At 44.9% G+C, this 23,245-nt stretch overlaps 1 protein-coding gene across 1 annotated transcript; it reads right to left on the reverse strand.

Annotated features, from left to right (window-relative positions):
• Positions 1-1,759: 1,759 nt before the first annotated feature.
• LOC120916158 (phospholipase A2 inhibitor and Ly6/PLAUR domain-containing protein-like) lies at positions 1,760-22,576 on the reverse strand. Its single transcript, XM_040326978.1, has 5 exons — positions 22,525-22,576; positions 18,296-18,412; positions 8,303-8,452; positions 5,893-6,030; positions 1,760-1,990 (listed from the first exon to the last, which is right to left on the reverse strand). The coding sequence occupies exons 1-5, from the start codon at positions 22,574-22,576 to the stop codon at positions 1,785-1,787; spliced, it is 663 nt and encodes a 220-aa protein (XP_040182912.1). The 3' UTR covers positions 1,760-1,784.
• Between the last annotated feature and the right edge of the window lie 669 nt (positions 22,577-23,245).

The raw sequence follows: 23,245 nt of genomic DNA on the forward strand, positions 1-23,245 counted from the left end.
AGAATGAAAATCAAAGAATAGTAAAGAATATAATGTAATCAAATAGAATATGACCTTGCTTCTTCTATCTTCCATTTTCTGAAATTCGAAATTCTTATAGAATGAACTCAAATTCGAATAGAAAAATATATAAATATATTTAATTCTACTCTATTCTAATATTTTTAGATTCAAATTTGAGTTCATTCTATATGAATGAATGCTTGTATAGCGCAACACATGCAAACTTAATCGCCTATGAATTTTGAACTTCAGAAAATGGAAGCCAGGTCATATTCTATTGTATTTGATTACATTCTATTAAATTCCATCCTGTTCTTTACTATGCTTTGATTTTCATTCTATCGTTTTATTATTTTATATTCTATTTTATTGTATTTTTTTAGAAATCGATTTATATTTTTTTAGATTTTGATTCAAATTTGCTTTCAATTTTCATTCGAATTTGTTTCCGAATTCGATCGAATTTCGTCCACGGGTTTTCGATTTGAAAACTGTCATTTTTGGTTAAATTCGTTATATTACAATTCGTATGCATCCTAATGAAAAATTTGTCCGAATTTCGAAACAAAATGCACATGCCTACGGGGGGGGACCCATGCCATTTTTTCAATGAGTTTTTATCTGTATTGCTGAGACCTGACAATTCATTACAACCGCGATCAGTTTTAAATGACCCCCCCCCTTTAGAAAGGTCATTTTTTTCCCTACAGGACAGTTCTAAACACGGGAAAATTGGCACTTTTGATTTTTTTCATGTTCGTGTCTCATAGACTAACGGTGTTCAAACAACATTTTTGACTGTTCGCAAGTTCTGTTCCTTACGGATGAATAAGATTTGATTCAAACCATTCCACTGTATCTCTGGCTGTATGTTTAGAGTCGTTGTCTTGCTGGAAGGTGAACCTCCCCCCAGTCTCAAGTCTTTTACAGACTCTAATGCCCTGTACACACGATCGGAAAATCCGGCAAGAAAAGTCCGATGTGCGCTTTTGGACGGAAATTCCGACCGTGTGTTATGCTCCATCGGACTTTGCCTGTTGGAATTTCTGCCAACAAAAATTTTAGAGCTGGGTCTCAAATTTTCAGACAAAAAAAAAAAAAAAAAGCCAATCGGAAATAGTCTGCAGCAATTCCGACTCATGCTCGGAAGCATTGAACTTCATTTTCTCAGCTCGTTGTACGGCACCGAATTCTTGACGGTCCAAAGTTCAGAGAACTTGTGTGGCCATGTGTATGCAAGTGAAGATTCAGCGGAATTCCGCTGGAAAAAACATCCAAGATTTTTTCCCGACGGAAAAGCCAATCGTGTGTAGGCGGCCTAATAGGTTTTCTGCTAAGATTGCCCTGTATTTGGCTCCATCCATCTTCCCATCAACTCTGACCAGCTTCCCTGTCCCTGCTGAAGAAAAGCATCCCCACAACATGATGCCGCCACCACCATGTTTCACGGTGGGGTGTGGATGGTGTATTCAGGGTGATGTGCAGTATACACACACACACACAAAAAAAAAAAAAAAAAAAAAAAAAAACCACCACACAGCAGTTTACAAAAAGTGAAATTTTATTAAAGTGACATTGCATCAATCTAGTGCCTCTACATGTTTCATTTTACCATTGCAACTGTGCTCAGCAAAACACGAAGTATATAATAAAAAAATATTTATATACACTTTATTTTTTTTATTTTATTTTTTAAAGTGTATAAATATAAATGTTATATACTTTTTTTATATCATCATCACAAATTCAAACTTTGTTTTAGTTTCTAGTCTAAAAATACTTTAATATTTTAGATAAATAACTTTAAAAAATAAGATACAAATCACAGCTGCAAGGTAGAAGCCTTTTTGGAGATCGGTACTTCCACTAGTGCAGATGAATTTAACCTCCGTGGATATTTCCTTGCCACTAGAAGACTGGCTGCTGAAATTGCAGATGCTTTTTGTGGCACAACCACGCATCACATGTGAAACATTTGATGAGTGACCTGGAAAAAAAAAAAAAAAAAAGTTTGGGAAAAATTTACATTTTCAAATATTAAAACTATAATGGCAATTTGATCTCCAACACATATCAATAAGGTCTCTCTTGCACTGAACAATTTGTTTGAATACTGTAAAGTTAACCACTTCAGCCCCAGAAGAATTAGCACACCTGACGAGGCCATTTTTTTTGTGATGTGTCATTTTAACACATTGTGTGGGCGTACAATGCAAATAGAGCTTTCATTTGGTTAAATGCAAAAAAAAAAAAAAAAAAAAAAAAAAAAACACATATATCTTATACATGCCTTCAATTTATGTCACACTCACTGGCCTGGATTCAAGAAGCAATTGCGCCTGTGTAACCATAAGTTACACAGCGCAATTGCTTATTTGCCCCGGCGTAACGAATGCTCCTGATTCAGGAACCTCGTTACGCCAACTGCAGCCTAAGATATGCGCGGCATAAGGCTCTTATGCCCGCATATCTTAGGCTGCATTCTTGCGATGGCCGCTAGGTGGCGTTCCCGTTGTGCTCAGCGTATAGTATGCAAATTGCATACCAACGCCGATTCACAACGTTGCGCGAGCCCTGCGTACGCAATTTACGTTGTTTCGGTACGGCGGTTTTCGCGCAAGGCTGCCCCTGCTATTAGCAGGGGCAGCCAATGTTACGTATACCCGTCGTTCCCGCGTCGCGAAATGTGAAAGTTACGTAGTTTGCGTAAGTGAATCGTGAATGGCGCTGGACGCCATTCACGTTCACTTTGAAGCAAATGACGTCCTTGCGACGTCATTTGCCGCAATGCACGTCGGGAAAGTTTCCCGACGGAGCATGCGCTCTACGATCGGCGTGGGAACGCGCCTAATTTAAATGATTCCCGCCCCCTACGGGATCATTTAAATTGCGCGCTTACGCCGGGCATTTTTCCGGCGCGCCAACGCAATTTACGAAGCTACTGCTCCGTGAATGAAGGGCAGCGCAGTAAATTTGCAGGGGCGCAGGGCAAAAACGTTGCCCTGCGCCTCCGTAAAAAAATGCGCAAATCTACTTGAATCCGGGCCACTGTGTATTCTGCTACATTTTTTTTCCTACCAAAACCACAATAAATGTATATTGATTGCTTTGTGCTAAAGTTTCTGGGGCAGATCCACAAAGATCTGCCCCGGCGCAGCGTATCTGAGATACGCTACGCCGCCGTAACTTACTAGTGTTTGGTTTGAATCCTGAAAGAATTTGCGCCGCAAGTTACGGCAGCGTAGTCCATCTCTTGCGGCGTAAGGGCGCGGAATTCAAATGCGGCGAGTAGGGGGCGTGTTTCATTTAAATGAAGCGCTTCCCCACGCCAAATGAACTGCGCATGCCCCGTCCGTCAAAACTCCCAGGGTGCATTGCTCCAAATGACGTCTGTTTTAGACGTGAACGTAAATGGCGTCCAGCCCCATTCACGGACGACTTATGCAAATGACGTAGAATATTTAAAATTATACGCGGGAATGACGGCCATACTTAACATTGAGTACGCCACCAAATAGCAGCTTTAACTATACGCCGGAAAAAGCCGAACAAAAACGACGCAAGAAAATGCGACGGCCGATCGTGCGTTCGTGGATCGTCGGAAATAGCCAATTTGCATACTCGACACGGAAAACGTCTGAAACGCCACCCAGCGGTCGCCGGAAAATTGCATCTTAGATCCAACGGCGTACTAAGGCGTACGCCTGTCGGATCTAACACAGATGCCGTTGTATCCGTTTGGTGGATACCAACCAAAAGATACAACGCGCAAAATTTGAAATTACGCGGCGTAACAGATACGCCGGCATAATGGCTTTGAGGATCTGCCCCAGTATCTACAAACTATGGGATATTTATTGATTTTTTTTATTGGTTTTTAAAAGTGGCAGCGATCAGCATTTTTTTGTGGGATTGCAGCAACAAATTAGACACCAAGTGACACTTCTTGTGGACCAGTGACAATACAGTGATCAGTGCTTCCCCCCCCCCCCCCCAACCACTTCAATACTGGGCATTTTCACCCCCTTCCTGCCCAGACCAATTTTCAGCACCGTTACACTTTGAATGACAATGACGCGGTCCTGCAACACTGTACCCATATGAAACTTTGATAATTCCCCCCCACAAAATAGAGCTTCCTTTTGGTGGTATTTGATCACCTCTGCGTTTTTTGCGCTATAAACAAAAGAGAAGTGCGGGTATGCACACACAGCTATATAAAAAAAAAAAAAAATGTTTTAAACCAAAAATATCGCAATAAGCATATATTGATTGGTTTGCGCAAAAGTTATAGCGTCTACAAATAAGATACATTTATGGCATTTTTTTAATTAGTAATGGCGGCGATCTGCAATTTATTGCTGTCCAACTGTGTGAGGCAAATGCTGTGACTGGTGGAAAACAGATCCGTGTTTCTGCCTTTGCAGGAAAACACAAGGGGCCGGATTCAGGTAGCCCAGCGTAATGTGCGGGCGCAACGCATCTCCGATACGTTACGCCGCCGTAAATTAGGGCGCAAGTTCTGTATTCAGAAAGAACTTGCGACCTAAGTTACGGCGGCGTAACGTATGTGCTCCGGCGTAAGCCCGCCTAATTCAAGTTTGGATGATGTGGGCGTGTTTTACCTAAACTTAGTGTGACCCCACGTATTTGACGTTTTTTTTTAACGAACGGCGCATGCGCCGTTCGTAAAAGAATCCCAGTGCGCATGCTCGAAATTCCGCAGCAAATCGTCAATGCTTTAGACGTGAACGTAACTTACGTACAGCCCTATTCGTGAACGACTTACGCAAAACGACATAAAAATTTCAAAATGCGACGTGGGAACGATGTCCATACTTAACATTGCGTACGCCTCATAATAGTAGGAGCAACCTTGCGCCAAAAAATCTGGAGATACGCCGCATCTCCTACCTGAATCCGGCCCAAGATCTCCATTTTCCTCTGGCAGAACAGGATCTGCTTCTGAATGATTGGCGGGTCCAAGCGGACCCACTGATTGGACACAGCGGGAGCCAATCACTGGTGGGGCACACCTGCACTCCAGACCTTGTGCCCTGCCACAGTATCATTAATATTTAAAAAAATAAAAAAAGTACTGCATTTCAGTGGCTAGATGGCGCTGGTGATCATAGCAAATAAATATGCCAAAATACCAATAGGTTATTAAACACACACTGCTCTACCTCCTATGTGCAATAAATAAATGTAAACAGATTTCCCCGAAAATAAGACCTAGCGTTATTTTCCAGGAGGGCTGCAATATAAGCCCTACCCTGAAAATAAGCCCTAGTTTAAAATCCTTTAACCCACTCTATTACAGTAGTATATAATGTACAATGTGTGTGTTTCTGTAATATAATTGCGGGGAAGAGCTCCGGCGGGTCACAGAAGCACAGCGATATAACGAAGGTAGAATTACAGAAACACACATTGTACATTATATAATACTGTAATAGAGTGGATTATAGGAATTTACAAGCATTTTAACTCAGTTCACACTGTGGAAGGGAGGGAGAGGGAGAAAGACGACAGCACATTACATGGCAAGACCTACCCCGAAAATAAGCCCTACTGTGTCTTTTGTTGCCAAAATTAATATAAGACCCGGGCTTATTTTCGGGGAAACACGGTAGGTGGCTGTGAGAATGTACCTGGGTTCCCTCAAAGTCTAGCAACATTAAAGATGGTAAAGGATGCCGCGCTACTTTACCTTTTTTTTTAGGATTCCAAAACACGAGACGGTTTGTGGCTTAAGACATTTTTTTACAAGTGTCCTTATTTTTAAGTCAGCAGCTGCAGTATTTGTATAGAGACATAAAACATTTTTTGCATGCCGAACAAACCCCCCCCCCTAAATAACACTGGCACTGTGTGCGCAATACTGACCTGATGTTTTTGTGGAATAGAGAAAACACATTTTCTCATCCCCCTTACACTCCATCGTGTCTGAAGTGTCACACCAAGTGGAGTTAGACATACAGGATGGGCACATCAACCCATTGGATCCTGAGCTGTTTCCTGGCACTAGGGAAAAAAAAAAAAAAAAAAAAAAAAAAAAAAAAAAAAGAAGAAGAAGATATATAATGGCAGAAGAATAAAGAGCACTTGTATTTTAGTAACAAACAAAAGGGTCACCCATAGGCGTGCGCACACCCTAATCACCCCATATGGGGAAGATTCCCCCTGTTTAGACCCCTGATATTTCAACAAAGACCAACGGGTTTACAAAAAAAAAAATTGGTTTTCTTCGTTTTAAATTTTTTTTTTTTTTTTATCACTTTTCTTTCTAAAGGAATGTAAACATCCATTGTAATAGAAAAAAAAGCATGTCAGGTCCTCTTAAATATGAGATCTGGGGGTCAAAGACCTCAGATCTCATATTTAGACTTAAATGGGAAAAAAAAAAAAAAAAAAAAAAAAGCGCCTTTAAGATGCATGGGCGGAACTGACGTTTTGACGTCATTTCTGCCCTGCTATGGGGGCCATCTTGCCCTCACTCGCATCCCCACACAGCAGGCTGAAGGACCCGATCGCCTCCGCCGCTACCGACGGCTCCGGTAAGCGGCGGAGGGCGCGGGAGATCGGCGGGCCCTCTCCCGCCGCCGATAACGGTGATCTCGCGGCGAATCCACCGCGGAGACCATTGTTTACAGGACTGCTCATGCTAAAGATGGATACCTTGGTTGTGGCAGCAGCTGCCGCCATTACCGAGATCTCTCTTTTTTTTTTATTAAAAACACACGTACATGAGCAGGTCCTCAAGTGGTAAAATGCAACCATATTGCTCCACTGAAGGCTCGTACACACTGTCATGAGAGCTTTTGGTTGGGAATCCCGGCCTTGTGTATGATCCATCGCAGTCTTTTCCCACAAAAACCCTGCCGGCTTAAAAACCGCCAGGAAAAAGCGGTTAAAAAAAAAAAAAAAAAAAGTCTTTCAACAGCTCTTTTTGCAAAACGCTCTCAGAACAAGTTACTCTCAAACCAAGGTTTTACTGTACCAACAAACAGACCCATCCATGTCATTCCCAGAGGAGGGAATAAATCTGGTCAGCTTCATATTTAGTGTGACCAAACAATACTTCACTCATGAAAATCTCCCACAATAACCTCAGAGGTCAAAGTAAATGGTACCAAGGTAAAAAAAAAAAAAAAAAAAAAAAAAAACTCAGTTCCTGAAAAAGAGATTACACTAAATCTAGGGAAATGCTTCAGCTAATTTAATTGCTCACAACCCCCGCAAAGAGAGTTCGGTGCCCTCATTGAACTGTTAATACAAGGACTGTGCAAATCTAATGCCCTGTACACACGATCGGATTTTCCGCCGGGATAAACGCAACAGATTTTTCCGAAGGAATTCCGTTCAAGCCGTCTTGCGCACACACTGTCACACCAAATTCCGCCTGTCAAGAACACGGTGACGTACACCCATGGGCGTCCACTCCATAGGGCAAGGGGGGGGTCATTTGCCCCCCCCCCCCCTGGAATTGCCAGGAGCAGGACCGAATTGGCCCTGGGACTGATTTAAGCAGTGACTGCAGCGCTCCCCTCTAGTTGTCCCTTATTTAGAGTGCCGGTCCCTCTTCTGGAATCAAATCCATTTGTCCCTCATTCCAAAAGGTTCCTCTTTTAGACCTGAAATAAATATACTGTCAATATAGTGTAGTGTTTCAGTCAAGGGAAAGGGGTGCAGTGTAATGTAAAGGGGTCCAGTGTGCTGTGTAAAGGGGTCCAGTGATGCAGGGTGCTGTGTAATGTAAAGGGATCCAGAGCTGTGGGGTGCTGTGTAATGTAAAGGGGTCCAGAGGTGCAGTTGTGGAGAGGGGGGTACACAGCAGTGACAGATAATTTTAAAGATGCAGGGGGCAGTGGGGTGTTTTACATTTTAACGTGGGGGGGCTCTTTTAACCCCCGCTAGTGGTCAAAGAAAGGGTAAAATGCGACTATCGCCGCTGCCGAAGCGCGCCCCTCTGAAAAAATTTCAGCGGATGCCCATGCGTACACCACTACAAAACGAGCCGAGAAAAATGAAGTTCAATGCTTCCGAGCATGTCTCGATTCTGAGTTTCCTACAGACGAACGGAATTTCTAAAATGTTCTAACTTTGTCGGAATTGCCAACGGAAAAAGTCCAATGGGGCACACACAGTCGGAATATCCAATAAAAAGATTTCCACTGGAAATTCCGATCGTGTGTGTACAAGGCATTAGAACTGGATGGACAGGAGTACAAGTCCTTTGGCAAAAAACCCCCCCCCCCCCCCACCCACGTTTGTATGAAGGAAGATAGTCACTTACAGGAAGGAAGAGTCGGGGTGCATCCATTAGTTTCGCAACACGATGTAGCCATCTTTTCTGTTAAATTGTGGGCAAGGCTGAAACTTCCTCTAGTGTCACACTGGTTCTGCAGTGTACATGACATCACGTATGTTTTTGAAGCACCGAAACCTGCAAGTAAACAAAATGCATCACTCTCTGCAATGAACGATTTAGGTGTCCATTTATAAAACTGAGATACAGTGGTGTTGCACCCTGACACCCACTGTGGGGGTACACAAGGCGCTCATGTCCCAACAAGCAGGGCGCACTGACAGGCACCGCTCCACCATTAGGCAGATACTATTCAGTCTCCCATTCCCCACCAACGTCCTTGGCTAGCCCCTCTCCCCTATAAAATGCCGTTCAGTCCAGTGTGCTGGACTGAAGGTTGAGGGGGATGCCATTAAAGTTCATGTGCGTGGAAAAGCAGGCGTCTCAATTATATATATATATATATATATATATATATATATATATATATATATATATATATATTACATTACACACACACACACACACACACTGTTACTGATTAAAATTTTTGTGTTCGATTAATCTTTTTTTAATCGATTAAGTGACTAATTTCGATTAATTAACGCAAGAATATACACATTTGCCCCCATGCTGCAAGAATATACACATTTGCCCCCATGCTGCAAGAATATACACATCTGCCCCCATACTGCAAGAATATACACATCTGCCCCCATACTGCAAGAATATACACATCTGCCCCCATACTGCAAGAATATACACATCTGCCCCCATGTGTACATTACAGCAGTATGGACCAATGTGTATATTCTTGCAGTATGGACCAAGATGGCTACGGCTCTGGAGCTAGGCCGAAGCCTTTCCTATGGGCGAGACCGCGGAGCTCACTCTGCAGATCGTCGATCAAAATAATTTTAGTCGATCAAAGAAATTAACCGATTAACTAACACACACACACACACACACACACACACACACACACACACACACACACACGGGCACTGCTGAAAACAAATAAATGTTATATTATTTTCATAAATTCTAGAATTAGAAATTCAAAATAAGAAAAGCCGAACTACCAACTATTAAATTATAGGTATTTAAATTTCCTTTCAAATTTAGCCGTTAGTGAGCAAATATATCCAAAGTTACGAATTAACCAAAATAAAGAATGCTGCATCTAAACAAAAATGTATTAGTTCCATTAATTTAGATACAAATTATCCATAATAAACGAATGCCGTAACGGTGGATAAATTCATAACATTCACCAACAGCCAAATTTGAAAGGAAATTCAAATACCTATAAATTTAATAGCTAGTTAAGTTTAGTTCTCATTTTAGATTTTCCTTTTTTTTATGGATTTCGATTTTCCAAAACCTCAAATTTTTCTGAATTATCAAAAAAAAAAAAAAAATTTGGAACTAAACAAAAATTGCACATGCGAGTGTGTGAGATTGTGAAGCAGATCCCATTGTTCACTCCTTGGTCCGGATTCATGTAGGAGATATGCCGTCGTATCTCTGAGTGTGAGGCATCGTATCTTGGCGCCTGGTTCAAAGAACCAGATACGCCAGAATTTGTATAAGATACGACCAGCGTAAGTCTCCTACGCCGTCGTATCTTAACTGCATATTTACGCTGGCCCCTAGGGGCGTGTACGCTGATTTACGCCTAGAAAACCTACGTTAGGCTTACCGGTAACGGTATTTCTATGAACCTTCCAGGACGGCACCCGAGAGATGATGGCTCCTCCCTGCAGGAAACACAATCACATGACAGTTTAAAAAGCCCCACCCTTCCCCTTGCTCCCCAGTATGTAATAGAGTAATCCTGAACTGGTTCACAAGGGACGTAGTCCTTATAGGTACTTACCTTTTTCCCTCCACATAGGGCGGGAAGTAGGCCTGCCGTCCTGGAAGGTTCATAGAAATACCGTTACCGGTAAGCCTAACGTAGGTTTTCTCTTATCACCTTCCAGGACGGCACCCGAGAGGATAATCAAGTATACACAGGCCTACCTTCAGGGTGGGACCACAGCTTGTAGAACCTTTCGACCAAAGGCTAAGTCTTGCTGTGATAACATTTCCACACGATAGTGCTTCAGGAATGTGTGATGGCTGGACCAGGTAGCCGCGCTGCGGATTTGTTCCCAGGAGGCCCCTGCTTTCTCAGCCCAGGAAGTTGCCAAGGATCTAGTAGAGTGAGCCTTGATTTTACTGGGAGCAGTCGCTCCGGTGCATACGTAGGCTATGGATATAGCCTCTCTAATCCATCTTGAGACTGAGACCTTTGATGCCTGCAGTCCCTTCCTGGGCCCAGCATGTAGAACTAATAGGTGATTGGATCTCCTAAAACTCTTAGTTCTTTCTAGGTAAGTGAGAAGACACCTTCTTACGTCTAAAAAATGAAATTTCTTTTCTTTCTCGTTCTTTGGTTCAGAACAAAAGGACGGCAATATTATGTCTTGCGTCCTATTAAATAAGGATGCCACTTTCGGTAAATACAGGGGGTCTGCTCTAAGAGTGATCCTATCTGCCTGTACTCTCAGGAAGGGCTCTTTCATGGATAGCGCCTGCAAATCCCCTACCCTCCTGGCCGAAGTAATGGCTAACAAAAAAGTCAATTTTAAGGTTAGAAACTTAAGGGAAACCTCTTCCAGAGGTTCGAATGGGTGTATAGATAACGCCTCTAACACCCTAGTTAAGTCCCAAGGCGGACAACTATGTTTCTGGACTGGAGACCCTCTTTCCCTGGCCAACAAGAAACGTCTAATCAGGTCCTCTTTGGCCAATCTTTTGTTAAGATAGACTGAGAGGGCCGCTATCTGGACCCGAAGGGTACTGACTTTTAGTCCCATGTCTACCCCATCCTGGAGGAAGTCCAGGATAACCGGGATAGAAGTTAAGGATACTTGTTTTTTCTTACCCCAGGAACAGAAGGTCTTCCACACCTTAAGGTAAATCTTTTGAGTTACTGATTTCCTGCTCATGAGAAGAGTACTAATGACCCTCTCTGAGCAGCCTTTGCGTTCTAAGATCTGGCGCTCACTAACCAGGCCGCTAGTTGAAAAAATTCCGGCTTGGGGTGAAGTACTGGGCCCTGCCTGAGGAGATCTGCCCTGTACGGGAGTTTTATTGGTTCCCTTATCGCCATGGATCTTAGGTTTGCGAACCAAGTTCTTCTTGGCCACCATGGTGCTATCAGAAGAATCTGGCCCGGGGACCTGCTGAGTTTTTGGAGAACTCGCGGGATAAGTATCACCGGCGGGAAAGCATAGGCCAGCCCGAAGTCCCAGGTCTGGGATAGTGCATCCAGACCCTCCGACTGTGGTTCCCTGGAAATCGAGAAGTACCTTCCCACCTTCCTGTTTTGTCGGTTGGCAAATAGGTCTATCTCTGGATTTCCGAAGAGCTGGACCAAAGTTTGAAAGACCTCTGGGTTCAGTTCCCATTCCTCCTGCCTCAACTGGTAACGGCTGAGGAAGTCCGCTTCTGTATTGTTCGTCCCCTTTATGTGTATGGCTGAAATGGAGACTACTCTTCCTTCTGCCCATTCCAAGATCTCCTTGGATAATTCTAATAGGGGGCTGGATCTGGTCCCTCCCTGGTGGCCTAGGTACGCTACCACTGTGGAATTGTCGGAGCTTACTAGGACTTCTCTGCCCCTGATGTCTTCCTGGAAGGCTATTAGGGCTTCCCCCACTGCTCTGAGTTCCCTGTAGTTGGATGACCTGCGAGCTAGTGAGCTGTCCCATTGCCCCTGAGCTTTTTTCTTTTCCAGGTGGGCGCCCCACCCCCAGGAACTGGCATCGGTGGTAACCTTCACTGGGTTCCACTGTGCCCATGGTCGCCCTTCCTTCAGGTTTTGGTGAAACGTCCACCACTCCAGGGAGGTCAGGACCTGGGGGGTGAGCAGAATGTCCTGGTCTAGGGACTCCCTCTTTGTCCCATGAGGACAGGAAGAAGAAATGCAGTGTCCTGGCATGAAGCTGCGCCCAAACCACTGCTGGAATGCTGGCTGACATAAGGCCTAAGACTCTCAGAACACTTCTTCTGGAGAGTCTGGGGTTCTTTTTTAGGGCCCCTGCCGCTGAGGCTAGCTTTAACACCTTGTCTTCTGGTAAGAAGAGCTTCTGCTGCCGAGTGTCCACTATATATCCCAGGAAGGTCTTGACCTGCTCTGGTTTGAGGGAGGATTTTTCTTTGTTGACTATCCACCCTAGACTCTCCAGGACTGCTATTACCCTGTTGGTGTCCAACGAGACCTGAATGGCAGACTTTCCTGATATCAGTAAGTCGTCCAGATAGGGTATAAGGGATATGCCCTGTAGGTGTAGAAATGCCGTAGCTTCCGCTAGGATTTTTGTGAATATTCTTGGGCTGGAAGTTAGCCCAAAGGGTAGTGCCCTGAACTGCCAGTGGAGGATTTCTCCTTCCACTACAACCGCAAACCTCAGGTATGCCTGGTGATCCACATGAATTGGCACGTGAAGGTAGGCATCTTTGAGGTCTAGGGTCACCATGAAGGCTTCCTTCATGAGGTTCTTTCTTACCGAAAGAATACTTCCCATAGTGAATTTTTTGTATTCCAGAAACTTGTTCAGGTTTCTCAGATTCACTATTAAACGGTATTTTCCAGAAGGTTTGCGAACCACGAATACATGGGAATAAAATCCCCGGTATTGCTGATCCTTTGGTACCGGCACTATCACTAGTTGTTCTGCTAACTCCCTTATGCCCTGTAAGAGGGCAGACCTCTTCAGAGCATCCCTGGGAAGATGTGTAAGCGCGACCATAGAGGGGGGTGTCGTCAGAAATTCTAGACGATAGCCCTTTTGAATTATTAGGCGAATGTAGGGACTGTTCGAAATTTTTTCCCACTGGGGAAGGAATTGGGACAGTCGACCCCCCACTTTGATCTCGGCGTCACTTGGATTGCTTGTCGCCGGCTTTTGGAGGAGGGAAAAGCAGGTTGTTCCTCTTATTCCCTTTACCAAAGTTCCAGCGCCTGTAAGGTTCCTTTTTGGATTTTTGTTTACCCTGCCCCTGGGGGCCTCGAAAAGTTTTTTTTTTTGAAAACTTCTTTTTTGGGTTTAACTGGAAATGTTTTGCCTTTTTCTGATGACCTGGCCAGGACATCATCTAGGTCTTTGCCAAACAACAGGGAACCCTGAAAGGGGATACCACATAATTTACCCTTGGATGTTACATCTCCTTCCCAGGCTTTAATCCAAACTGCCCTCCTGGCTGAGTTGATGAGGGCTGCTGTTTTAGCTGATGCTCGTGCAGATTCAATTGCTGCATCTGCTAGGTAAGCAATCGCTTTCCTTATCACTGTAAGTGATTCAACTACTTCTTCTGCATCAGTAAGTATTCTGAGCCATGTGCTCGGTGAGCGTTTCCACCCATATATCGGTGTTCCTAGCTACGCATGCTGCTGCTAGAGCTGGACTCAGTGCTGCCGAGTTGGCCTCCCAAGCTTTTCTAAGGAGAGATTCTGCTCTACGGTCCATCAGATCCTTGATGTTACCCGCATCCTCAAAGGAGAGATCAGACAATTTAGTGACTTGCGACAAAGCCGCATCAAGTCTAGGGAGTTTAAAAAAGACCTCCTCGTCTTCCTGGGAGAAGGGAAACCTTCTTTTCCAGGTTTTTTGTTTGATAATCCTCCTTTCAGGATCTCTCCACTCCTGTAGGACTAATTCCTTGAGGGACTGGTGTAGGGGAAATACTTTAGATTGGGTGTCGCCCAAACCCCTATAGACCTTATCCTGTGCTGATGCTGCTTTAGGGGTCTCTGGTATCTCCTCTGTGGCGTAAATTGCCTGGAGGAGACCCTCCAGATCTTCCACGGCAAAGAGGTGTCTCCTAATACGTGCGTCTTCCTGAGACTGACTAATTGGGTCCCCGTCTACCTCTCCTGAGCTGTGCCGGGACCTGGGTAAGCTTGCTACCTCACTTTCTTCACCCTCTATCTCCCCCAGAGGGGGAATTTGTGGTGATGTGAAGAAGGCACTTGGGCCCCTAGAAAAGGGGTTTTCTTGTGAGGAAGTGCCTTCCCTGGGGGTAAGATCCTCTGTCCCAGTCTGAGCTGTCTGACCAGCTGCCTCCCGGAAAGCTTTTACTGTTGCTAACATTTCTGTTTGCATAGATGCAAGAAAATTCTTCATCATTGCAGCAGCCTCCTTCCCTGCTAAAGTATTAATACATTTGTAGCAGAAAGGCTTAGAGTAAGATTTGGGGAGTTTCTCTCTGCAATTCCCACATTTCTTAGAGGAACTATGCCCTGTAGCGGCAGGAGACTGAGCTGAGGCCTCCTGGGCTCCGCTGGGGGATTCTGAAAGACATGAGGTATACACACATTACTCTGTCTTTTTTCCCAAAGACTGCTGCTGTACTGGGGAGGAGAGAAAGCAGACTAGAAGAAGGGCCAGATCCTGCACTGGTCGTTCCCTAAAAGTTTGGGAAATCTTCACTGCTTCCCTCCTCCCTTTCCAGGGGGATTCGTACTTACCGACCCCCGACCTGGATCTGCCAGCGGTCGCATCTGTCTTTCCGTCCTCTTCCATGAGGAGGGAGACTTGGTCCTGGCTGTCGGTACTCCTACACGAGTCGTCCACAAGCCGACCTGCCCACCGCTCAGCGCTGTGTCACGTTGCCGACAGGAACTTCCGGGTTACGCCGCCGGGAACCGCCCACTTCCTGTGATGCGGTTCCTGTTCCCAGAACGAGGCTTGGAACGCAGCATTTGAATTTTGAAGACCCGGGAACAGCCCTTTCGATGGCGGTGGTTTCAACAGCACTCAGTGATGGCTCACCTCCCCGCAGCTCAGAGCACTGGTGTGTATAGGGGGCGACCTGTGAGTTTGGACCGAAGTCTACAGGTTAGTTCAGCCCTCCCCGGCCTCCCTAAAACCTGTCTCACAGGGGTACCTTCGACCCTCCCCGGTCTCTAGGTTTTCTTAAAAAAAATAAACGTGTCGCTGTGTTCGGAGAAACACAATCAATACTGGGGAGCAAGGGGAAGGGTGGGGCTTTTTAAACTGTCATGTGATTGTGTTTCCTGCAGGGAGGAGCCATCATCTCTCGGGTGCCGTCCTGGAAGGTGATAAGAGAAATATGTAAATCAGCTAGATACGCCTATTCACGAACGTACACCCGGCCGTCACAGTACAGATACAGCGTTTACGTTAGGCTTTTTCTGGCGTAGAGTAACCCCTGCTCTATGAGGCCTACCAATGTTAGGTATCGGAACAGTGTAAAATTTCATGTTTTACGTTGTTTGCGCAAGTCGTTCGCGAATAGGGCTGGGCGTCATTTACGTTCACGTCGAAAGCATTGACTTTTTGCGGGTTAATTTGGAGCATGCGCACTGGGATACTTTCACGGACGCCGTTCGTAAAAAGCGTAATTTACGTGGGGTCACAATAAATTTACATAACACACGCCCACATGTTCCAAATTTAAATTAGGCGGGCTTACGCCGGCCTATTTACGCTACGCCGCTGCAACTTTGCTTTGTGAATACTACACTTGCCTGTCAAAGTTGGAGGCGTAACGTAAATAGGATACGTTACGCCCGCACAAAGATGCGCTCTCCTACGTGAATCTGGCCCCTTGTGTATAATTGCTATTCTGAGTTTTGACCACAAGAGGCCGCTGTTTCTACACTGTTTACAGACTGCAAGCTTTTGCAGATTGAGAGGAGGTGGAGCTGAGAGGGGGAAGAGCGAGAATCAGGAAGCAAATGGAGGAGACGTTTTGTTTTGTGGGACTGTGTGAAAGTTGAATCTGTTCGCATCCGGGGGGGGGGGGGGGTCCGTTCGTCCTAGAGCTTCAGGAACGGCAGCCGAGTAGTCACCGTTCAGTACAGAGCATGTCCGGAGGAAGAAGGGATCGTTTTTCCAGAAAGGCCGATAGGAGCTGAGAGACGGAGAACTACCTCACCTGCAGTACCTCATGGTTGCTGAAAGGCAGAGCTTTTTTTCTCAGAAAATAGGTGCAGGAACTCAACCACGACCCCGTTCAGTTTTTAAAAACAGTAGAAGGGTCTTAAAGGGGCATTAAATACCAGTATTGCATTACATACAGAATGCAGAGTTCAGGTGGTTACACACAGAGTGCAGAGCTGTCACTTGTAAACACAGAAACCAGACTGTGTGTACAAGTGATTGTGGTGATCAGGCACCAAAGGGTCTGAGCCAGAGGTGGTGGAACTGAGTTCCCCCAAGTTCCCCCTGAAAAAAATCCCTGCTGAAAGGACTTTTCATTAGTCGGTTGGAAGACATCATTGGCTACAGATCAAGACCCGGGTCAGTAATATCGTGCACGCACCGCCTAGTGATGTTTGGCGCCTAAAGATTAGGCCTGTAGTTAGTCAGTCAGGGCCATCACAGTGTATCAGGCCAAAAGTGTTGCTACTATTAGTACAAGGACTCTGCTACCTAAAGGGACATTGCCTAAGGAGAGCAATTTTCCAAGTTACCAAACCTGTTTAGTGTCTTCATTAAGGAAGTAAACCTTACACACGGGTTCTCAAACCGGTTATGTAAAGGGAGCGGGTAAATATTGCATAGAAGTTATAAGTTTGTAAGCTGCTGTACCGCTGATGACTCCGAAACTAAGCATATACACAATCGTTCGCGTTTTGATAAGGGTAATAACAGGTAAGGTGGGGACAGTCCTAGTTGTGCCCGCCAATAGGCAAATTACGACAAAGTGCCTCGGTATCCAACCGGGGGGCATCTTTCTGTGCAGCACAGGGGTTCTCAGCTACGGCTGGGTGTATGCAACCTTATTCTGTGTTCATTTTGGGGTTTTGGTTTTAAAAATTAAAAGTTAAAAAAATTAACATTGGGTTGAGGCTAATTAAAGCGGGAGTTCACCCATTTATAATTTTTTTTTTTTCTCCCCTTAGCTTCCTGCTCGTTCGGTCTAGGGGAATCGGCTATTTGTATTAAAATATGAGCAGTACTTACCCGTTTTCGAGATGCATCTTCTTCCGTCGCTTCCGGGTATGGGTCTTCGGGAGCGGGCGTTCCTTCTTGATTGACAGTCTTCCGAGAGGCTTCCGACGGTCGCATCCATCGCGTCACTCGTAGCCGAAAGAAGCCGAACGTCGGTGCGGCTCTATACTGCGCCTGCGCACCGACGTTCGGCTTCTTTCGGAAAATCCATACCCGGAAGCGACGGAGAGGATGCATCTCGTAAACGGGTAAGTAATGCTCATATTTTAAAACAAATAACCGATTCCCCTAGTAAAAACGAGCAGGATTCTAAGGGGAAAAAGTGCCCTCTAAGGGTGAACCACCGCTTTAAGGGGAGCAGAAATGGGTATTTTTTTTTTTTTTAAATCAATGCAGTACTTACCGTTTTCGAGATAGATGTTCTCCCACCGCTTCCGGGTATGGGCTGCGGGACTGGGCGTTCCTATTTCATTGACAGCCTTCTGACCGTCGCATACAGCGCGTCACGAGTTTCCGAAAGTAGCCGAACGTCGGTGCGCAGGCGCCGTATAGATCCGAACCGACGTTCGGCAACTGGTGACGCGCTGTATGCGACCGTCGGAAGGCTGTCAATCAAATAGGAACGCCCAGTCCCGAAGATCATACCCGGAAGCGGCGGGAGAACATCTCTCGAAAACGGGAAGTAAGGCATTGATTTAAAAAAAAAAAAAAAAAAGTTTCTGCTCCCCTTAATTAGCCTCAATCTAATGTTAAAAATGTATATTATTTTTTGGTGAACCTCCACTTTAATACCTTGTTACAGTAAAAGAAAAGAACCGTTTCCCAAAAGTTGGTGTCAAAGTTGCTTTCCTCGTTCGTGACTTCGCTGTATCCTGGAGAGCCCACCCCGGTACACGGTTTACAAGTGCACAGAAAACAGACGTCTGTCGCCATAAAAGACCTGGGGGGCCCTCTGATGTGAACTCAAAGCAAATTCACATACTGTAGTCATTTTTATTGAAGAACTTACCTAGTAACTGGCTCTCTTTGAACTGAGCTCCACACACTGAGCCAGATGGACAAGTCACATTGGGGCCGGTACATGAGTCCGATGACGAAGAACACCTTGTACAAGAGAGCGAGTATCCTAGAGGGAGAAAATACAGCAAAGGATGGATTGTGACAATAATGGATTCAAGAAACTCAGGAGGGCAATTTCCCTTGTTAGGAATATTGTTGAGGACATTAAATGCGTTGAAAAGACTTTGTAGTAATCATTGGAGAAGCTGTCTGGGCCGGGGGGGGGGGGGGGGGGGGGGGGGGGAAAGCAAATTTTACAACACTGGCAACTTCCTCGTCAGTAAGTGGGGCAGATAGAGTAAGACGTAGGGTTGAGCGAAGCCGAGCTGTAAAGTTCGGGTTCGGTACGGACTTTGGGTTTTTCCCCGAACCCGAACAATTGAAAAAAGTTTGGGTCTGGAAAAAAAAAAAAAAAAAGCGGAGGTCCCCGCAAATTCAATAACCAGACCCTTCAGGTCTGGTATGGATATTAAGGGGAACCCTTAAAAAAAAAAAATTGATGTGGGGTTCCCCCTAAATATCCATAACCAGACCCGTTATCCGAGCACGTTGACCTGGCCGGCCGCAGAAAAGAGGGGGGACAGAGTGCGGCCCTCCCCCTCTCCTGAACCGCACCAGGCGGTGGGGACAAGGGTCTCATCCCCACAACCCTTGACCGGTGGTTGTGGGGGTATGCGGGCGGGAGGTTTATCAGAATCTGGAAGACCCCTTTAACAAAGGGGACCCCCAGATCCTGACCCTGCCCCTGTTTGAAATGGTAATGGGGTACACTGTACCCCTACCATTTCACGAAGGAAGTGTAAAGTCTTGTAAAAAAAAAAAAAAAAAAAAAAAAAAAAAAAACTCTGACACCGTAGAATAAAGTCTTTTTTTTTTATTTTATTAATAAAGGACTTTATTCTATGGCGTCAGTGTTTAATAAAAAAAAAAAAAAAAAAATCCTTGTTATATAGGGCTAAGGTTATATAGGGCTGAGGTTATATAGGGCTGAGGTTATATAGGGCTGAGGTGTATTCACAAAACTGCTCTGCTAGTGAAGAACCTTTTTAAAGTGGAGTTCCACCCATAAATATAACATCAGTAGTTTTAAAAAAAATGTCATTAGTCCTTTACGAAATATTTTTTTTTTTTTTTTTAGATGCCTTCAAAGTGTTGTTGCTAGGCAGAATAGTTAATCTTCCCACTTCCTGCACCTAGGTGCTTAATGCTTCCTAACCTACACCCCACAGACTCCTGGGAATGTAGTGGGGGTAACTTTCCAGGAGTCTGTGCATTCCCCAGTATCAAAGAATCATGTGACTTGGACAGTACAGGTGCTGAAACCTGATCTGACACTGCTTGTACAGCACTGAGCATGTGCGAGATTTGCAAGGCTGAAATCCAGGAAGTCATACAGTCTGGCTTCATGATGCCCACACTTAAGATGGCCCCAGTCAATTTCTATTTTATAAAGTGTCTAAATGCTGTAACAACCTAACAAAACGGACCTTAGTTTACAGACTAACTTTACTAGAATACATTAAGCTTGTGTATTACAGGGGTATTTATATATAAAAAGTGAAATTGTGGCCGGAACTCCGCTATAAATAAAATGCAACATCTTCTATTCCAAATTCCTTTTTGCAGGGGTCCTCTCCAGGATGAGAGGCCTTGGGGGGTTTGAAACCATAACCTATTGGTTTATCACTTCTGCCTCCCTGTACCACTGGATCTATACATGTTTACCTACCTCACACTTTGCGCAACTTAAAAGTTGTGCAATTTCCATTGCGACTTTACTGTGCGACTTGTTTTGATGTTGGACGAGTGCCAATGTGGTAATTTGCTTTGTGCTCCACAAAGTCGTTAGACATGCAGAACAGAAAAATATAAAATTGTTTTGTTTCTTAATTTTCTAAAGAATTCTAAATTTTAAGAACGATTTAAATTGGTCGAAAAACTGATCAACCAATGGAATTCTGTGGTGGTTGTTAAGAAACGGCCAAGAAGCCGCCTCCTTACCGCTTAAGGACCGCCTATATACGTCGGCAGAATGGCACGTCGCCTTTAAGAGCCCAGCCGTGGGTCAGTCTGAAGCTCCGTGACAGCGCCCCCGGTGTCCTGCGATCGGGTCACAGGAGCTGAAGAACGGGGAGAGATGAGTGTAAACAAACCTTCCCCGTTCTTTTCTGTAGCAGTGTCACTGATCGTCTGTTCCCTGTTATAGGGAACGACGATCAGTGACATCACACGTCCTGCCCCCCCCCCCCCCCCCCTTCTACAGTAAGAATCACTCCCTTAGGGCACACTTAACCCCTTAGCGCCCCCTAGTGGTTAACCCCTTCACTTATTTTCACAGTAATCAGTGCATTTTTATAGCACTTGTCGCTGTGAAAATGACAATGGTACCAAAAATGTATCAAAAGTGTCCGCCATAATGTCGCAGTAAAAAAAAAAAAAAAAAAAAAAAAAAGCTGATCGCCGCCATTAGTAGTAAATTTTTTTTTAAATAAAATTATTAATAAAAATGGCATATAACTATCCCATATTTTGTAAAACAAAAATAGGTAGAATACGTATCGGCCTAAACTGAGAAAAAAAAAATAAAACCGCAGAGGTGATCAAATACCACCAAAAGAAAGGTCTTTGTGGTGAAAAAAAAACCAATTGTTTGGGAGCCACGTCGCACAATTGTCAGTTAAAGCGACGCAGTGCCGAATCGCAAAAAGTGGCCCGGTCATTGACCAGCAATATGGTCCGGGGCTGAAGTGGTTAAGGGGAACCCTGCGCCAAATTAAAAAAATAAAATGGCGTGGGGTTCCATCCAAAAATCCATACCAAACCCTTACCCGAGCACGCAAACTGGCAGGCCATAGGAAAAGAGGGGGGGGGGGGGGGGGGGACACGAGAGTTTTTTTTCTTTTATCAAAGGATTTCAACTTGGTGTGCATTTTTACACATTTGTGAAATGGTAGGGGTACAATGTACCCCGTTACCAATTCAAATGGGGGGCCTGGGATCTGGGGGTCCCCAGATTCTAAAAAGCCCCCCCGCAGACCCCCACAACCACCGGGCAAGGGTTGTGGGAGACGAGGCCCTTGTCCAGTTCAGGGGGGGGGGGGGGGGGATCACCCTCTTGTCGTCGTCCCCCCCCCCCCCCTCTTCCTGCGGCCTGCCAGGTTGCATGCTCCGATAAGGGTCTGGATTTTTGGGGGAACCCCCACGCCATTTTACAATTTATCTGTATTGCCGGGATCAGACAATTCATTATAGCCGCAAGTAGTTTTAAATGACTCCCCCCCCCCCCCCCAGAGACAGTTATAAACACAGGAAACATGCGCTACTTTACAAGCATACTATACACACCCCCTAGGTGCGAAATTTAAAGGAATATTTCACGTTAAGCATCATTAAAAAAAAAAACAAAAAAAAAACACTGCTCCCGAAAAAGTTGCAGTTTTTCCAAAACTTTTTTTTTTGCATTGATACATGTCCCCTGGGGCAGGACCCGGGTCCCCAAACTTTCTGACAATAACATATTAACCTTTAAAATTAGCACTTTAGATTTCTCCCATAGACTTTTAAAGGGTGTTCCACGGCTTTTCAAATTTGCTGCACACGCCCCAAATTGTTTGCTGTGCGGTGAATGAGCAAACAGCCAATGTCCGAGTCAAACTCAGGTCAGAAGGGGGGGGGGCGGCATGTGAGAACCCCCCCCCCCCCATGAACCATGCCAGGCCACATGCTCTCAACATGTTAATGGGGACAAGGGCCTCTTCCCCACAACCCTGGCCAATGGTGCGAGGTCAGTCCAAATGCAATGCAAATTCAGCCATACGGTCCGTATGGCTGAAATTGCATGCGATTTGCAGTGTGGTGCAAGTCACATGCAATCTTGCATAGTGCATCAGTGTGAACCTGAGCTCAGTGTCTCAAGAAATGAGATAGGCCATCAGGTGTGATCAATTTTCAGCGATTGGCAGCTTGTAGACTCTAAAAACTTTCACATAGACCTGACAATATCCACTAATTTGTGTTATTTTTACCAAAGATATGTAGCAGTGTAAACGTTGGCCAAAAATGTATAATTCAAAATTTCTACTTTGCAGAATTTTATGACAGTAAAAAACAAAGAAATATAATAATTCATTCCTATAAGAACACTTGTGAAGTATTTCTCAAAGATTAATACGCACTCACCAGATGCCACCAAAGCCGAAAGCACCCCAAGAATCTGGAGACGCGCTGTCATTATGCGAGGCTGCTGTGTCTCCAGGTTGGTTCCCAGAGAGGACTGAATAAGTGTGCTGGAAAAACTGCTTTTTTATTGGGCTTTTGGGTGTGGCCAGGGCCGATCCTGGGCGGGTGCAAGCTGAGGCAGAGGGGCGGTGCCGAAGATGTCAGTGCCATTTGTTTTGGCCCCATGCACACTGGACATTTTTTGACGTTTTTACAGCTGCTGTTTTTGGCTGTAGACATTTTTTTTTTACAGTCATTAAACTCTCCATCATATTGTTTTACGTGTCCATGCACACATAGGGCTAGATTCACGTAGAGTTACGCCGGCGTATCAGTAGATACGCCGTTGTAAATCTCAATCTACGCCGTCGTAAATTTAAGCGTATTCTGGAAACCAGATACACTTAAATTAGTCTAAGATACGAGCGGCGTAAGTCTCCTACGCCGTCGTATCTTAGGGTGCAATATTTACGCTGGCCGCTAGGTGGCGCTTCCGTTGAGTTCTGCATAGAATATGTAAATGAGTAGATACGCCGATTCAGAAACGTACGTCGTTTACGTTAGGCTTTTTCGGCGTAAGGTTGCTCCTGCTATTATGAGGCGTACGCAATGTTAAGTATGGACGTCGTTCCCGCTTCGAATTTTGTAAATTTTGCGTCGTTTGTGTAAGTCGTTCGCGAAT

This window comes from Rana temporaria, chromosome 10, assembly GCF_905171775.1.
Source record: "Rana temporaria chromosome 10, aRanTem1.1, whole genome shotgun sequence".
Taxonomy (NCBI): Eukaryota; Metazoa; Chordata; class Amphibia; order Anura; family Ranidae; genus Rana; species Rana temporaria.